Source organism: Epinephelus lanceolatus, chromosome 8, assembly GCF_041903045.1.
Source record: "Epinephelus lanceolatus isolate andai-2023 chromosome 8, ASM4190304v1, whole genome shotgun sequence".
NCBI classification, from domain to species: domain Eukaryota; kingdom Metazoa; phylum Chordata; class Actinopteri; order Perciformes; family Serranidae; genus Epinephelus; species Epinephelus lanceolatus.
In genome coordinates, this window is record NC_135741.1 from 17678076 (window position 1) to 17695545 (window position 17470).

Sequence of the window (17470 nt, forward strand, 5' to 3'; positions counted from 1 at the left end):
TTTTGAATTTGTATGGAAAACTTTATTTGATAATAAAAATAGCATTCACAGACTTCTTTTGATAGCTACATATACATTGTAATCCATCTCAAGGAAAGAAGCTGGATAAGTCCACATCTACTTGTACTTAGACTAATGTTATGTATAGCTTCATGGGTCAAATAAAGCTATGAACAATGTAGTATTTATATATGCATAGTTTTATAAAAAAAGATTGGCCCATATACATGTACTGCTTTTATCAACACAGAGACAGCATTATGTCCGGAGCACATTGCAAGAAATAATGCTTGAAGAACACAGACTGCATACAAGTGCTTTATAATACAAAGGCAGGCTAACCATCGAGAGAGATTCAAACCATCAAACAGTTTCTGATTGACCAAATACAGTCTTTCATTTTAAAATGTCTTTACATACCTGATCCAGAGTAAATCAACATATTTCCCATAAATCATCAGGTCCATTTCAGAGATATAAACACAATATCACATTCCTCACTGCTGAGGTTTTTCATAAATTTCTCTTTTGTACAAGAAAAAGGCAACATTTTATTCCTTGACAGGTTCCTAATAGTTACACTGGAAAAATCTTTACAGGTGATGGCCAACAAGTTAACTTCTTAAATGTGTTTTTTTTTTCTTCTTTTTTTTGTCCTTTTTTGTTAATACAGTACCATGGCGACAACAGTGATCAAACAATGCATTTGTTGTGGTTTATCCAATATATTTTAGTTCTTCAATGAAACATAAAACAGAGAATACACACAAAACACATTATAAAGCAGCAGTCAGACTCCAGTGGCATGACAGCATGGCTCAGCATGGCAGATTGGTCGTCTCCTGTACCGGGACTCTCCGTATATTACCAACACAAGAAAACACATCAGCTCTTGTGTCAGGACCCAGGAGGTGGTCGGTGCGCAAATGTGGTTATCATCAACATGAGGACAGGGCTAATTATTACTGTGGTATTACAGTGCATGTTCCTTATCGATAATTCTCGCTCAGACCTATCGGATAAAGTGGTTAAACTACACTTAAATTTTACACATGCATCTTGCACAGGGATAATTTACACATTTGTTTTAATTTTTTTTTTGGCATATTTGAAAAATCATATTTTATGGCAGCTTTAAGCTGGTATTGTGGCATTTTGCAGACTCATCTAAAGTACTAAATTGAAAATTTAATGAGCAACAAATTTAGATATCTCTCATTTTCCCGCAACAGAGAATCAACCAGAGCTGTTTTGCCTTTAGTTAAAAGTGAGTCAGGTTTCTGTGCTACATCAGTAACACACTGAGGAACAAAGTGAGCATTCAAGTTATTTTTATAATCCTTCTCTGAGGGAGAAACTAATTACACCGTTGCCAATTTTCTCATCAGTTATCTGATCTCTTTATTAATATCGGTAGTGTGTGGGTGTGTTTAGGCAAAGGAGGGTGAGCTGCCACACATTTCAAGGATGCAACACAAGTAAGGGTACAGCATGCTTTCCCAGGTACAGTGTGTACTTCTATCTTGGTCCTCCAGGATTTAATGAAGCTTGCTCAAGATATGTGCCAAATTAAAAAATAAATAGTGAGCAAATGCAAAAAAGTCATATATTATTTATTTAATTATTACTCTACGTTTACCATCAGATCTTAAATTTAGATTTTTGCCTTCAGTCTGTGACTTTCACAGCTCTTATGAACCATCAGTGTCTTGTGCTATAGTTTGTTCAGTAAAGCAATTCAGGAATGGAAAAAACATCTAAAAACAAGTTGAAAACAAGCTTAGTAGTTAGAAGATACCACAACTGGAAGCAAGTTTCATACCTCTGAGGGAACAAATATTTAGATTCAGCAATGCCTACAAAAAGCAATATCACTGATTTCATATGCAGGCACATACAATACCTTTACTATAGTACAACAACCTCTGTTATGTTCAAAATAACTATAACAATGACAAAACAACCAGTATGAACTGATAGGATTGTACTCCTGCTGTTTCATGAATCTCTGGATGGGATCACAAGTAGTTAAGTCAATCAAATCAATCAATAAACCATTCGACCAAATAAAGCACAAGAGTTAGTATCCTCAGAAGTCCAATTCCAGTGTATGGTACATAGTTTTTACAGATAGAGGAGAGTGGCGAGGGGGATCTCTGCTCTAGATGCTGAGGTCTTTGGGGCTTTCTTTGTACAGCCTTCTCTTGGGCTCAGGGAGCTGGTTTGGGCTGTGGCCAACTGTGTTATTGTTATGGCCTGTGTTGTTGTAGGCAGCATTGTTGTGTGCAGCGTTGTTCTTCATCATGCCATAGTAATCCTTCAGTCTGGGTGCTGCTGCATAGTTCAGCTCATCCCGGCTGTAGTTGCTGTCAGGGGAAGAGTCCCGCTCCACTCGGTATCGTCGCTCCGGTGTCCCGTTAATCAGATATCTCTCCTCCCTCCTCTCTGAGGAAGAGTCTCTCAGGAGGTTGCCGTTCTTTGTGGCTCTGTTATATGTACGGCCCCTGGAAAGAGACAAGGAATCTCCGTTGTTGTTGGTGCGCTCGGGGGTTGTGGCCTCCCTGACTCGCCCAGCCATCTGTGAGTCCTTGAGGAGCCTCCGCTCATAGAACTTGCGTTCAGGGGTGACTGCGAGGAACCCGCCATCATCATACTCCCTCTCAGGTGTGCGGTCCCGATGGGCCCGCTCTGCCCTGCGGTCCATCGACTTGGCCCGCCGACGATCAGGAGACGAAGCGCGTTTTCGGGTTGGTGAGCGGTCAAGGGAGCCGCGGCGCTGCTGACGAAACCTCCCGTCCAAAGTAGAACTGCTGCCTGAGAGCTCTCGCCCCCTCAGTTTCTCGGCAGCTGCGGCCTTCTTCCCCGAGCTGTCTTTCCTCAGAGTCTTTAGGAGTTTAGAGATGCCGCTCTCCGACTCGGACTTCTTGACTTTGCGGCCTCGGCTCTTCTTGTTGCCACTGCTACTGCTGATACTGTTATCTGGAGACTGCTGTCTGGGGGTACTTTGACTGTGATTGTTATTCCAGGTGTGATGATGGTGGGGGTTAAATTGCCGGCCTTGGTAGTCTATCTGATCTGACCCAGCCCTGTCCCTGTCTCGGCCACGCGCAGCCTCCTCCTGGCGTGATGGTTTGTGAAGGTCTGGTGGATAACTGGACTCCAATGAGGTGTGATATCGGCTGTTAGGTGGCAGCGTTCTCACTTCCGGAGTGTTTTGTGCCCCGGGTGTGGGAGTGTGCCCGTCACTGCTGCCGTCTGCAGGAGAGGAAAAAGGAAAAAGAAGCTTGTTGACTAGAAATACCTTATAAGAAGGTTTAATAATAGGTTTACATCAAGAACGTGATGTTTATTGTGTTCAGCAAACATAACTTTCCTTGTTGGTTCATGTGAGCTCTTGCATTGACATGACAGGAAGTCAATGCAGAGATTTATGGAAATCATGCAAACATGTGCTATTTCATAAGCCGTTTACACCCCTAGAAACAATCGGCTAATTTAAATTGATGTAACATTATGATTTACATCTATACACATAAAATGCATTGAAGTGATAAATCACTTCAATATGTTTTCTCTATAGGGCTGCGGGCTGAGACACAAGGTGATGTCAGCAACAACAGCAGGTGCAACACATTGGCAAGTGTAGGGCAGGGGTTATCAATGACACAGCAGGCACCTAGGAAATCATTCAAAACAAAATGGTGAACAACTCAGTGTGCATCATTGGGAAGAACAAACCAACAGCAAAAAAACAAATGTGTGTTTAGCTGCAGGTCTGCCAAATAAGAGACAGGTTGCTATGGCAGCAGCATGTGAGGTGGCATTAAATTAGTCCCAGTAAAAATATCTGGCGTGGGACTGGCGGAGCGGGAGGGTCTGTACGTGTATAGATTAGGGCTGCACGATTCTTGATAAAATGAGAATCACGGTTTATTTTTTGTCAAAACTTCACAATTCTAAGGAAAAGTGTTTTAATCAGTAACTAAAACAAACGATTGCCATTTGTACTACCACATTTCTAAACCGTTAAAGTGTCCTACAAAGAAACCAAGCAAGCACATAGGCCTATATTAATACCAACATGGTCAAGAACAGCAAACCTCGTAACAGAAAACAATTGCATTTGATGCTCAAGCCCTGATTCAGCCGTAAGAGCTGGTGAAATGCATCACGTATGTTCAAAACATAACACGATTAATATTTTACTAACTACTGTTGTTGTGTTATTGATTTATTTTCCACTGCTCAGGGCCAATAAACTGAAAACAATGACAGCAGAGGATCCACGGTCTGCTAGCAAACTAAGACTAAGACTTAACTAAGACTTTGCTGTGTAGCTAAAACCAGTACGAGGCAATGCATATGAGGCACGGTGTGTATAATACAGAAAGTTTTGAATCAAGGCACGTTTTTTTGGTTTTTGTAAAATCAGTCTTTATTTAATTACGAGTGGCATTGAAAAAGTCTGACTTCAGTTTTTGTGGGGCTATCACGAAAACACCTGCATGCTTTGGAATCAGTGCATAGAAAATTAACATTTATAACAGCACTTAAGCAACTGTGTTTTTATACCTATTATTCTTGGACTCTGGCACTCAATTAGTGTGATGAAGATCGTTTGATCAGTGCAATGCACATTAGTGAACAACAGTATTAGGCCCGTTTCCACTGAAGAAGTTCCTGGTACTATTTGGGGGGCAGGAACTACTACAGGAACGTCCTCTCGCTCGGCCCTCTCAACCGCCGTGTCTCCACTGAGAGAGCGGAGTAGGAGGAAGGTTCCTGTAAAGTTACGGGCTCTGGATGTGACGTAATCGTTGCGCGACCATTTACCGGGGCAACGTAGGGACGCCGTCAGCTGTTAGCCCTTAGCGGTGTCTGTAATAACTCACTAAATGGCCCGTGAAAAAAAAAAAAAATTTCAGCGGATGTCTTAGTTACAACATGATTGAGCTAACTGGAGTAGTTTCATGTTGTATCCGGCAACGGGAGGCTTTTAACAGATGACGTCCTGATGTTAGCTTTGCTGCTGTTAGCGGCAGCCACTGATGCTTTCTAGACATCGTGATTTCCCAAAACTGAATACATACCACACATATCAACACAAAACTGCTTTGCTAGCTCAATCATGTTGTAACTAAGATATCCGCTGGAAAAAATATTTTTTTCACGGGCCATTTAGTGAGTTTTTATACACGGCGGCGGAAGCTATATGAACGAGCTAACCCTTGTCTGCTGAGTTTTAAAAATGCCGGCTATTTTGTTGCTTTCTGTTGACATCACATCCCTCCATGAGTATATCCAATCAGCACCAAGTAAATCCCAAGCCCCAGCCAGGAGTCTTTTGGGGCCGTTCTGAGTACCTACTCCGAGGCGAGGCAGGGACTTGTTTAGCCCCTCTAAAAGTTCCGGAACTCTATCCTTCGGGGGTGGTTCCTGCGGCGGAGACACGCACCAACGGCCCTGGCCCCGTAAAATTACCCCGAAGTTCCTGCGGTGGAAACGGGCCTATTATAATAGAATGACTGGTAGATGATTCACTCTTACTGGCGATATACAGCTTTCTATGGGGCTAGTGCACTTTCTGGTCAACTAATTTGCTTTACACCATGAGATTTACATCATTTCACCAGTGCTTACAGTGAAAGGTTTACTGTGAATTACGCCAGCTAGCTAGGTTGATGTCTTAAGCCCCTCTTACACTGCCAGATTTTCGGTGAATGTTGGGCTGTTTTGCCGGCCAGCTGCAAGCGTTTATACACACAGAGCTGGATTGGCGAGTCGATCCGAGGTGCCCAATTTTCCGTCACATTGGCGGAACCCTTTTAGTTTAAACGGACCGAGGTGGCCTTCCACCATGGGAGGGGCTGTTGATGACTTGTGGGAGGAGCTGTTGGTGACGCTGCACGTGCGAGCCACTGGCGGCAGATAAACAGGAAACAGCTGATAGCAGGAATGAGCAGCTAGTAGCAAGAGGGAAACGCAAACCTGACAAACACTGTAAAGATGAGCAACTGGCGAGACAAAGAATTGCGCGCCCTCCTTGCCCTTGCAAACCAAGAGGCCATTAACCGTCAGATGACAGGGACGGTGAAGAACAGGCTGACTTATGAGAGAATCGCCGAAGGACTGACCAGCCGCGACTTCCCTTGGAGCAAGTCACTGTTTACGTCACACGCTGAGCTACACTTGCTATACTTGCTCACACCCCCCCCCCCATTGCCCCGAAAAAGGCACATTCTGTATAAACAGAAGTAGGGAGGCGGCATTTTGCTGCACTCCCTGATTTTGTTTTTATACTGCCAATGGTGAAAAAAGACTGATTGGGCTTTCCTGCAAATTTGCACAATTCCTATATAAATTCTTATTCTTATTTGTGGCTAATTTGATTGGTTGTGTGTTAGCGAACTGGTAGGTTCAGGAAGAGTCCGTCAGCCTTGAAGTGCATTTGTGTGTACCGCAACAGGGACAAATTGTGACATCTCACTCTAAATATGCAACTCTTCAAAGAAAAAATAGCAGAATCCTTGCCTCTCAAAAGTTAGATGCCTGAGTCGAGATCGCAATCTTCTAACAATTAATCGTGCAGCCCTAGTACGGATCCACAGAAGTTAAGTTTAATTCAGGCATGACAAGACATAAAGCATGCACACTATGTCAACAAACCCGCGCGCAAACACACACAAAGTGGGATTCGGGTAGGGATGAGCTGAAAGGAAGGGTGGATAAAAATTGAAAGGAAAAAGATGGCGGGGAGCGTGGATTGGGACAGACTTTTGGCTACAAACCGTGGTCTGATTTTGGCCCATTAGGTAGAAACAGGGCTCTCCCATCTTGTCATTCCTCATTGTACCAACAGCGAGATGAGGAGCCATCATCGCTGGAGAGAGGAGGAAGAGCCCAGCGACAAGAGACAATCAGAGAGAAAGAAAACGGAATAGAGAGGAGAAAACAAATAAAACAGACAAGAGGCTGTTTTACAGTGCATCTTAATAGAGAGAAGAAGGGCTTTGTTGTGTAAGACAAAACAATATCACACTTTATACAGTATCACAAATCCAACTGAGAGGGGAAAAGAGCCAGAAAATTAAACCCCAGAAAATAATGCTGAAAAATACAACAATATGACTTAAACTATGAAAGGAATAATCCATCAGCAGAGCATACAGCTCTTGGGAGGGAATACTACTTCAGCTGTAAAACATCCGTGCTACAGATCCTATAGAGTATAAATCACTGAACAAGCTTTTTGTGGCAACCATTCCTCCATTGATCAATAATATCTGACAGTTCAATCTTACACCTAAAGTATGACAGGTCGCTTTAAATTCATGGGTCAGAAAGTGTCTATCTGTTAAATGTTTATCATTTACAGTATTAACATCCACAAAAATCAATTAAAAGAGGAGTATTTGTCCTCGTGGTGCACTTAGCAGGTAAGAGGCTTTATTCTGGTCTGCGGTGTGAACAGCTGGAACAATATTAAGATTTCAATTCTGGCATTAGCAGTGTCATTTACAGGGAAATGAGAAGATATTGCAACATGTGAACCTACCATATTCAGGTACAGATCCATCTCCCCGTTTGAGGACAAGCCGCGCCCTCCGACCACCGTTCTTGATCAGTTCAATGGCACGTGAATGCTTCATGTTCTTTGTGCTCTCACCATTAATCTCCAGGATCTCATCTCCCACCTAAAACAGAGAGGCCATGTTATTATCGCAGCTCAGTTATGATTGTTTGTTTCACCAATAGTTTGCAAGGAGGAAATTTATCCCGCCAAATTCAGCTTTTAGGTTTCAGCTTCTGGTTTCGTACCCTCATCTTGCCATTTCTGACAGCAGCTCCATCCTCCGCTAGTCTCAGCACATACAGGTCCATGTTGTACTCCCGTCCTCCCCTCAGGCTGAAGCCAAAACCTTTACTGTCCCGCTCGAGGTCCACAGAGTAGAACTCAGCATCCTGTGAGACAAAAAAGGAGATAAAGAGAAAGTCACAAGGAGACTAGAGAAGAAGAGTGACTAATCCATGGCGCGCGAGGGAGTCAAAAGGTGAGTCCAAACTTCAGGACTAATCAAGCCATGTCCCACAAAAACTCACAAAATGTCAATGGCAGTACAATACCTTGGAATGCATGAATAATTAATGCCACATGAGCCTGTGAGCAGAGTACAGATCACTAAGCAAGGGCATCACAAGGGCTGGACCTAAAACTTACCTTGCTCATCAAAAGTTCCCTCCCAACGGAAGTATGGTCTCTCCCACAGTCAGCTTTAGTCATAATCAGACTACTAACTCATTTTAATAGGTGGGGTCAATTCAAGTGAGGAGTATGAAAAAGCTTGCTTATATCATGCACGTAGAGACATACAGGGAATAATTACTTTTTAAGACACAGTAAAATAGGTGGAATATGGTAGGTTGTGTGGGAGATATCTCTGTGTAATGGAAAACTAGAGATACTTTTTAAGATATGACACCCCAACTTACACATTAACAGAATTAGATTTGTTTGTAGACATGTGGAAGGCACACTTAAAAGCAAGAGCGCCTGTTTTTCAGGGCACAACGACTGGGACCTAAGATAAACAAAGTTAACTTTGGGAATATAGCAATGCGCACATCATCTTATGTGACGGGAAAAGCCAGTCAGTGCTGATAGATATCTTGCCTTTCTTCTGTAATTATCAGTCTATGATAAAGTTGATTCTTTTAGTGCAAGGTCCTCAGAGCTTTACATCTGTCCCACATACACATTTTGGGCCTAATATGAACTTAAAAAACAGCACCTTGAAGAAGATCAGCTCCTAATTCGGGATTTATGGTTACGCCCCCTTTCACACAGAAAGCGTTTTAACAGCTGGAGGCCCCTTTTTGTAATTGTTTTTAATGAGAATGAAGCTTTTTTTGTTTGCGTTTCTTGCATTAAGACAAGCCTCGAGTTTCTGCACTCTGGGCGCCTGGTGTTTTTGCCTGAGTTGAAAAAACTTCAACTCAGAGCTTCAACTTTTTTCGTCATCTTTTTTCCCGTTGTCCAATCGGGTGATTTGAGAGGCGGCGGGCCTTCTGTGATGTCACAACATCAAGTTTACAGTTGGTAAACAATGGAGGAGAAACTGGTGGTAGTGGTTGTTTGATACTCAGAGCTGTACGGCTCAAAGATAGACAGCAGGTTGTCAAACTGCCCAGAGTCATCCTAACATATGCCTGAAAATGGCCATCATTGAGGACCAACTGGTGGTACTCCCTGTGATCCACCCTCATGTATCCACACAGATCTCCGTTTCTCTGTGCCCAACAAACTATTTGCTGACAGCCTCTCACCCTCAACCAGAGCTACAGCACGTTCCCTTTGTCTGTCCATTTTAGTAACTAGCTACTTATTACTGTGAAGAAAGAAAAAGATTAATTACATGGGATGGTTAGCGTAAGGGCGTGCTGGGGTGGCTGCCTGGCGCAGGCGCAGCAAAGCACTTCCTGTGTGATCAGGGCCTTCGTAGGCTATGATACGGTGCTGGTTATGGTCGCTTAGCAACTTCAGCTGCAACTTGCTTCCACATCCTTGAAAGGCAAAGGGCACAGTGTGGGCACAAGAGTAGCACCCAGCGCCCAACGTCATGTTTCCCAGGTGGTTAAGGACGCAGCATGTTTCCTGGCCTTAAAGAATGATGTTAAACACTTAACATTCTGCCATACCGAAGTGGTTTGATACCATACTGCTTCTTTTTAATGGATTGCATGAATTGGTACTTCATGTTATACTGATGGACATTTTTCTTTGAATACACTGGTCAGAGATTTTTGACCTTTGTCTCTTTTTCTCTCTACTGGTAAACACTGGTTATGTGAATTGCAATGACACTGAGCTTTGACACTTGTGTTCACTTTTCAAACACTCAGTGTCAGAGTGTGGGGGAAAGTAGCTATTCCTGCATATATGTTATGTATAAATGCTAATCTTAGTTTTGACGCACATGGGCCTTTAAGCTGCTAGTATGCTTAATCAGAACTGCTTGTAGGATGGTTGATGGTTGAATAGCTTCAGGAACTGCATCCCCCCACACATTTCCAATGTTGGAATTTAAAGCTGTGTCTGACAAATACTGTAACTCCCCCAAACCAATATTCCGACACTCACACCAACTTCACGCCGTCATTGGACGTGATTGACCGATCCCACCTCCCTCCGCCGTTGTTACCGTTGCTAGGTTGGACAAGCTTGACAATGATGGACCTGGGGTCGAGGTACTGTGTCTGTAGAGGCTACTTTTGGTTCTAAAGGTACCGAAAGTTCTTGGAGGAAATGTGGCTTTATCAGAGCACAGTGTGGAAAGGGGCGGGACTTAGGGAGGGCTAACTGAACTTCTCTCCTTTACACCACTGTTTCTGTCACTATTCATGTGCAATTATTTGGCAACTTGGACAAAAAAGGCTTTATGAAGACTTATGATTAGTAGCCTTCATCTGTTTATTGATATAGTGTGTGTTATGGTGTGTGACTGATGTATTGATGTAAAATTCAGATGATCATGAACTGTGGAGTGATAGCATCTTATCTTACCTGTGCTGTCTGAGATTGTATGGGTGGAGGAGGAGGAGCTCCTTTTGACTTTGAGTTATTCCTTTAAAACAGAGACACTCATATGAATACACACTGTGCTGCATTACAGTAGAAAATGTAGAAAGACATTTGATTTTATGCATATTTAAAAAAAATGGATGCATCATCACCTACCGGGACTCTGTGGTCTGTTGAGGTGTGTGTGTGGTGGTGATGGTAGCTATCTTCTCAGCATTAGTAAGCAGAGAAGCATTGGAAGACTCTGCAAAGAAACGCAGACAAATCAAGTAAAAAAAAAAAAAAGAACCAACTGAGCTAAAATAAAGTGACTGCTTTTGTTAAATGCATTTGCCCACAGCTGTGTTTTCAAAAAACACTCTGGAGAACAAAATGTTACTGTCCAGAAGAGTCCACTGAACCGCCCACAGGCTGCTCTATTCAACCTGATGCTAACTGCCTGTGATGTTGTCATTTGCCATTTGCTCATGGACAACACTGGCCCCAACTGAATGAAAAAAAAAACAGCAGGAAAGAAGAAAAAAAACTTGACTTGCATCATTTTGTTTCATCTGCTTTTCCAGGAGGGGTAAATAAAAAAAAAACAAGGACAACTGTCTTTTCTTGCCTATCTTCAACTCCATCTTATCACCAGCTAGAACACTGCAGCACACAGTGCTCCTGCCGGTGTCAGTTTCCACTGACACCGGCAGGAGCACTGCTCTGTCTGTGTTTAGCAGAAGCATCAGCCTGACTCATTCTTCTCCGGCTCCTTTACTCACTCTCTCCTCATTACTGCTAGAAATATGGCTTCCTCTGGGTCACCTCTCTTTCCTTTTGAGGTGAACAGTTTGCTGTAGCCACACACATCTTGCATGGTATTTGAAATGAGAATATGGTGGACCAATAAATGCCATCATTCCCCTATTACAAGGCAATGTCATGTTTTCTACCAGGAAACTTTGCATTGTGCACAAGTAAATGTGTGTGTGTGTGGGTGAGTTTGTTCCCACCTCTCTCACCTCCAGCCTTAATTGAGCTTCATTTTCTGCCTCTTATTGAGGGTTTTACAGTACAACGCTGCTCAAGTGTTTTCATCGGCTGACCAGTGGCTCGGCCGCTAACAAGCACCCTTATTACGGCGCTTGACATGTTTCACCCAAAATGTGGAGCTTTGGGTTGCAAACTGCTTGTTCTGCAATATTATGCAGTTCTATTTCCTTCCCCAAACTAAGCTGATGAGATTAACACCAACAGGAAGCACTTGATTAAATGTGAGCCGTGTTTTTAATCCTTTCAAACTGCTAAGATATTGCACATGGTGAGATATCCGGCGAAGGAAATAAACAAAGAAGCATAAAGATTGAGAAGTCTTGTGGAAGTGCTACAGTAGTTTCTGGGGGCAACTTCACCTTACTCCTACTCAGTGACTCACTTGCTGACATACCAGGGTTCACACCCTGATGAAAAGTGCTCTTGCCTGTGAAGAGCAGCGGTGCCCTTTCCTTCCCACCACATCCATGAATAAGTCACGTCATGCTGCATTATGAAACAGCCATGTGAGGCTGGAAGCGAAAAGGCTTACCATCACCCGGGATGATCCTGAGTGAGACTGTGTTCCCGGCTTCCTTGATCAGGTTAACGATGTCCGAGTGCGACTTGTTGGTGATGGAGCAGCCGTTAACAGCCAATATCCGGTCCCCGACTTTCAGCTTCCCGCAGCGGTCCGCCGGGCTGCCCTCGATGATGCGCCCTATTTTGTGGGGCATGGCCACACAAGCATTTCCAGCTTTTGTGTTAACATACATGTACGTTTGTTTGTGTGTATATTGTGTGTGAGAAAGAGTGCATGTTGATTATTTTGATTGATTGGTTGTATTGATTTTATTAAAAGGAAAAGACAGAAAAAAACAGAGAGAGAGAGGAGAGAAGAAAGGTCAATTATCCAAATCACAAACCGATTAAACATGTTGCGATCAGTACACATGCGAAATACTAGATGCCTCAGAGATTGTTGTTAAAATCCGAGCTGCAACTGGTAACAGATTCACTGTCAACTTTTAGCTTACATTAATTGCCAGGTAATTTTGTAATTGATTAATCTGTTTGTTATGTCTGTTTCTGTCTGTAATTTTAAAGAAAAATCTAAATTCTCTCCTCTTAAATGTGAATATTTTCTGGTTTCTTTATGACAGTAAACTGAATGTCTTTGGGTTCTGGATGAAACAAGACATTTGAGAACGTCATCTCGGGCTTTGGGAAACACTGACCAACATTTTTCACCTTTTTGGGACATTTTATAGACGAAACATCTAATCGAATATTTGAGAAAATGACTGACAGATTAATCAACAATGAAAACCACCATTAGTCACAGCTCTCGTTAAAACTCTATATGGTTAAAAAACAAAATTCATGAGCTCAGTGGGGAATATGCAGAATCTCTCGGCCCCCATCGCCTGATGAATCAGTCAATGGGCTGCGAATCATATGCCACTGGTCAGAGTCCACAGTGGCTAAGGTTCGACAGCTTATCAATACACTGGTCACAGCATCATGGCTACACGTCCCTGCCAGGGATCAATGAGCACACAATCGCTGCTACACTATAAGACGTTAAGATAATTGGGTTGTGGGATCTTGATCGGCTCAGAAAATAAGGATTCCTAAAGAGGAGCAATCTGAGGTGATATGCAGCCTAATGCTTATATATGGCACTAGTTGTGTGGCCAATGCAAGGACTGCAAGAAATACATTCTGCACCTGAGTGACAGTGTTCAATACTGCACATCTTGTTTACACAGAAACTCTGAACAGACCCTAGGGATCTCCTGTGCTCCTCACCGGCCTCCCTCCATCTCACTCCCTTTATCTCTGCTCCTCCTCCCTGCACTCCCCCCGTCTTCCATCCAGTATTTTTGCATCATCCATATTTATTACATCACCTCACTCGGCAGCTACCCTGTCTCTGTCTCCAGTGAAAAATGTACTTGCATCCTGTCACTCTATCTAAATAATGAGATGTGGGACATTACAGGGTGTGGCAAGTACCGGGGATTTAATACCCAATCTGCTAAACACATCACCATCCCCAGGTCATAGTAGGAGGGGATGAGGAGGGGGGGATGGGCCCTGCTGGACTGGAGAAAAATGGTTTATGTGTCCATGATGTATGGGAGATTGAATCCACTGAAACCGCTTTGTTCTCTCCAGGACTGACAAACACCCTGGAAGAATCCTCAGAGCTATGTTGTGTTTTTTTTTTTTTTAGTAATACACATCCCTCTGTCAGATTTCAGCTTGTGTCCCACATGGTTGGAATCCATTAGGAGAGTGAGCGCAGGATGCTATAGCACAATCCCAGATCAGCACATGAAAGCATTAAGTCCATTCATCTCACCGTCCCAAGAGGAATAGTGACGGAGCAGAGCAGGGGAGCGCAGTGAGGCAGCAGCAAAAACAGGAACCTCAAAAGACTAGAAGGCGTTTAGACAAGGTTGTTGACAAGCACTGGTGTCACTATAAATAACACATTAATTCTTGCATTTTAGAGAGTAACACCATTAGCCTGTGGGATCAATGAAATTTTCCCTGGCAGTCAGTGTGGCTAACATCTCATCCATTCTTGTGTTTTGCCCGTGACACACCACAGTACATCATCATAATGGCTAACTATACAAAGGACCTTGGCATGACATTGGTGTTGGAATTCATCACTCTGAGGTTAATACCAAATTTGTTCGAGGGGACATCTACAATTCCTCATCAATGCCTGAGCAACTTTAATACATGCAATTCTGCTGTTTTGCTGTGATACGTAAATGGTATAGACAGCTATGGAGTGTGCTGAGTAGACTTCAATTACATGGTGAATGAATTGGTGAGGGCAGCTGTGAGGCATGAATCTGTGATGATGGTGTTTGTGATAAAGCTGCAGCCAGCCTGATCCTGAGGGAGTGGGTTCCGCACATGAGGAGATTTCTTTATCCCTAAGCTCATGATAGTAGGTTTGTGACCTCGGTCTGTCGCATTAAGTGCCCTGCTGTCAAAACCCTTTCACCTGCTATTCATAGAGCGAGGGAAACTCTATGAGGAGTATTTTTTTATATGTAATTCTGCCAGGAGATGGCATCAGTCATTTTACTCAGTGGTTCATTTAAACTCTGTGTCTCTTTGCTGGAGGTATGCGAGGAAGACTTGGGGCTGTTCACGCATCAGCTGTAAGGTGTTTTTGTTTTTTTTTGAGATCAAATTGTTCAAGGTATGTGCAAGTCTTGAAAAGACTTAGATTTAGATTACAAAAGCAGAAGTCTTAAATATTTATTTTTCTTGCCTGTGGAAGTAATATTAGTCAGTTCTGATTGTAGGCTGTCAGGAGACATCAGCCCCTTTTAACACCGAGATCCCGTGATAGGGTCACGACAAAGCCTTGATTACACCAGCTTTGCTTTTTAGGGGGCCATACACTTGTTGCTTTTTTACATGCTCAAATTTATTGTTGTCAATGTGGCTGCAGCAGCGCTCACCGCAAGTCATGTGACGATGAACAACCAATCAGAGCCGACACATATCTCTCCCTTCTTCAGTAAACATCAGAACGTGGCAAATATGGAAAAGTTGATCATTTTGGCGCAGAGCTGTCAGAGCTCTACATCTGTCCCACACACAATAGGCCTACACACAAACAGTGCCTGGAAGAAGATCAGCTCTACACTTGGGATTTCAGGTAAATAGGCTACAATTCAATACTTGTTAAGGCTGGTTAGCAACCTCAGACGCAACTTGCCACCGTGCTCTTGAAAGGTGGCTAAAAAAAGATGCAAAGTAGCGCCCAGTGCACAAACTCACGTTTTCAGGCGGCATGTGTATAGCCCCTTATACAAAATCTTACAGAATCAGTAGAGACGTGATGGGCGTGACGTGTAACACAGCAGTGTTGGCCTCGAGTGTAACATACAACACAGCTCTTTTAAGCAATAACAATGGAATAACATGGCAATACAGTCATTTTTTGTCGCAGTTATATGCTGGCCGATCTTGGCCTCTGATCGGCTCCTGGACCTCACTGTCTCCCAAACTGCGGATTTTTTGAATGCTGCTCTATTTCTTTGAGTTAGCTGCTAACTGCTGCTAGCTGCTTTTTAAATCTTCCAGCAGTGGGACACACACATAACACATTGTCAAAATGTGACACCCGTCCCATCCTGCCAGCTGTCCCTTTTACATAGATGACGACTCAGTGCTGTTACTACCTCCTTTTCAGGCTCAAAGGCAGAACGACTCTGTCCCTCCATTCCGCAATCAGACCTTTTTATACAGAACAGCAAGGCGAAATAACAGCATGGTATTTGTTTCCTTTAAATCAGCACAATCGGACCTGTAGCAAATACTGTCACTACTGCTAGCTGCAGTAGCTAGTAAACTTATAGGCTATGTTTAATCCATTTTTCTATTTTAACATTAAAAAAATCTTACTGGTTCTCCCTCATACAGTATGAGTACTGTGCGGTAATAAAGAGGTCTTTGAAAACCCTTCAATTTAACTTGGTGAACTTGGTGAACCCTGCAGAAATACCACTGAACAGGGGTACAGTTCAAAATTGTTTTCAGCAAAGTATTATCTTCAGTGTCATTTAGTGACCTTTGAAGAATATTGCTTTGAGACCAAAATATTCCTTGGTTTTAGAGTTGTTTGTGCATGCTGCTCATAGAAAGAGAGTAAATTAATCACAAAGAGCAATAATGATCTTCAGAAACTCTTTTCACGTAACATGCAATACAGATTACAAATGCCCAAACAATCAAACTGTTGATTCAGATTAGAGTCTAAATTGAACCTTGCTGAAGCCAAACAGGGTCAGCCTATAGTAAACAAAATAAATTCTCATGTCAAACTGAATACAAGTCCCTGTCAATCTCAACTAGCTCCAGCTCACCCTGCTGCACTTACCAAAGGTTGTGCCGGCGTCAGGCCTGGAAACGGATGACACGATGACGAAACCGAAGCCCTCGTTCTCTCCACGCTGGATCTCCACATCGTACGGCTGCAAGGAGGCGGGCACCACCGCACTCCCGCTGCCACCTCCACCACCGCTGCCTATCCCGCTCGTAGACCCGCTGCCAGAGCTGACGGTGTTGAGTGAGTTCTGGCTTCCTTGAGGGGTCCGTTTGCCCTCCGTCAGGCTGGGTGCCTGGGTGCTGCTGTGGTGCGAGGAAGCCGGCGATGGAGGAACGTCACCTTCCCCTTTCGACACTGGGAATGAGGAGGAAGAGAAGAGAGTGGTTGGAGAAGTATTACTCATGCATTTCATTAACATTAGATTCAAGTATTCATGTCAGGAACTGTTTCAAGGTTAAAGATATTCTGCATTGTGTTTATATAACATGCATGTGGCAGTGTGTGACACACATATGAATACACATGCACAAGTTTTATGTAAAACTTTCATCACCTCCGTATCCACTGGACTTGCGTCTGACAGTGAGGTTGACATGGCCCTGTTTGGCGGCCTGCTGCATCAGCTGGACCACCAGCTGGTGAGACTTGCCCACCACCGCCGTGCCGTCCACACAGATGAGCTCATCCCCCGACCGCAGGCGTCCATCCTCATCTGCTGCCCCGTACTTCACTATGTGCCCTATGTAAATCTGTGAAAGGAAAGCACGCACAATGCACAGCGTAAGGCATTACTGACTTTTGTTAAACAATGCTGTAATTCATTGTATTGTCTTACAGAGTGATGTGAATACAGTGGCTTTTATGATTATGATACAGCACTATAGCTGATTAAGAGTCATTTAACTGCAGTAAATTAAACCACCAGCCAAGAGAGAGCGCAATGACTCATTGTGACTTATCTCCTTCTGATTTTAAATGAAGCTGTTAAACTTAGCAGCGTTTCAGAGTCTACT

General features: G+C 43.3%; 1 protein-coding gene across 17 annotated transcripts in view; it reads right to left on the reverse strand.

Annotated features, from left to right (window-relative positions):
* Positions 1-17470, reverse strand: part of LOC117258460 (membrane-associated guanylate kinase, WW and PDZ domain-containing protein 1-like) — a 144932-nt gene continuing 127462 nt past the window's right edge. For 14 of the 17 annotated variants that reach the window (XM_033629401.2, XM_033629400.2, XM_033629396.2 and 11 more), the window contains 8 exons: positions 17011-17206; positions 16509-16811; positions 12144-12347; positions 10736-10823; positions 10562-10622; positions 7819-7962; positions 7556-7694; positions 1082-3255 (listed from right to left, as the gene is read on the reverse strand). In XM_033629401.2, coding sequence (XP_033485292.2) covers positions 2162-3255; positions 7556-7694; positions 7819-7962; positions 10562-10622; positions 10736-10823; positions 12144-12347; positions 16509-16811; positions 17011-17206 — 2229 coding nt within the window. In that variant the 3' untranslated portion in view covers positions 1082-2161. Of the gene's footprint in view, positions 3256-6788; positions 6881-7555; positions 7695-7818; positions 7963-10561; positions 10623-10735; positions 10824-12143; positions 12348-16508; positions 16812-17010; positions 17207-17470 lie in introns of all 17 variants that reach the window. The other 3 variants (XM_033629402.2, XM_033629404.2, XM_033629395.2) reach the window with 3 other exon arrangements.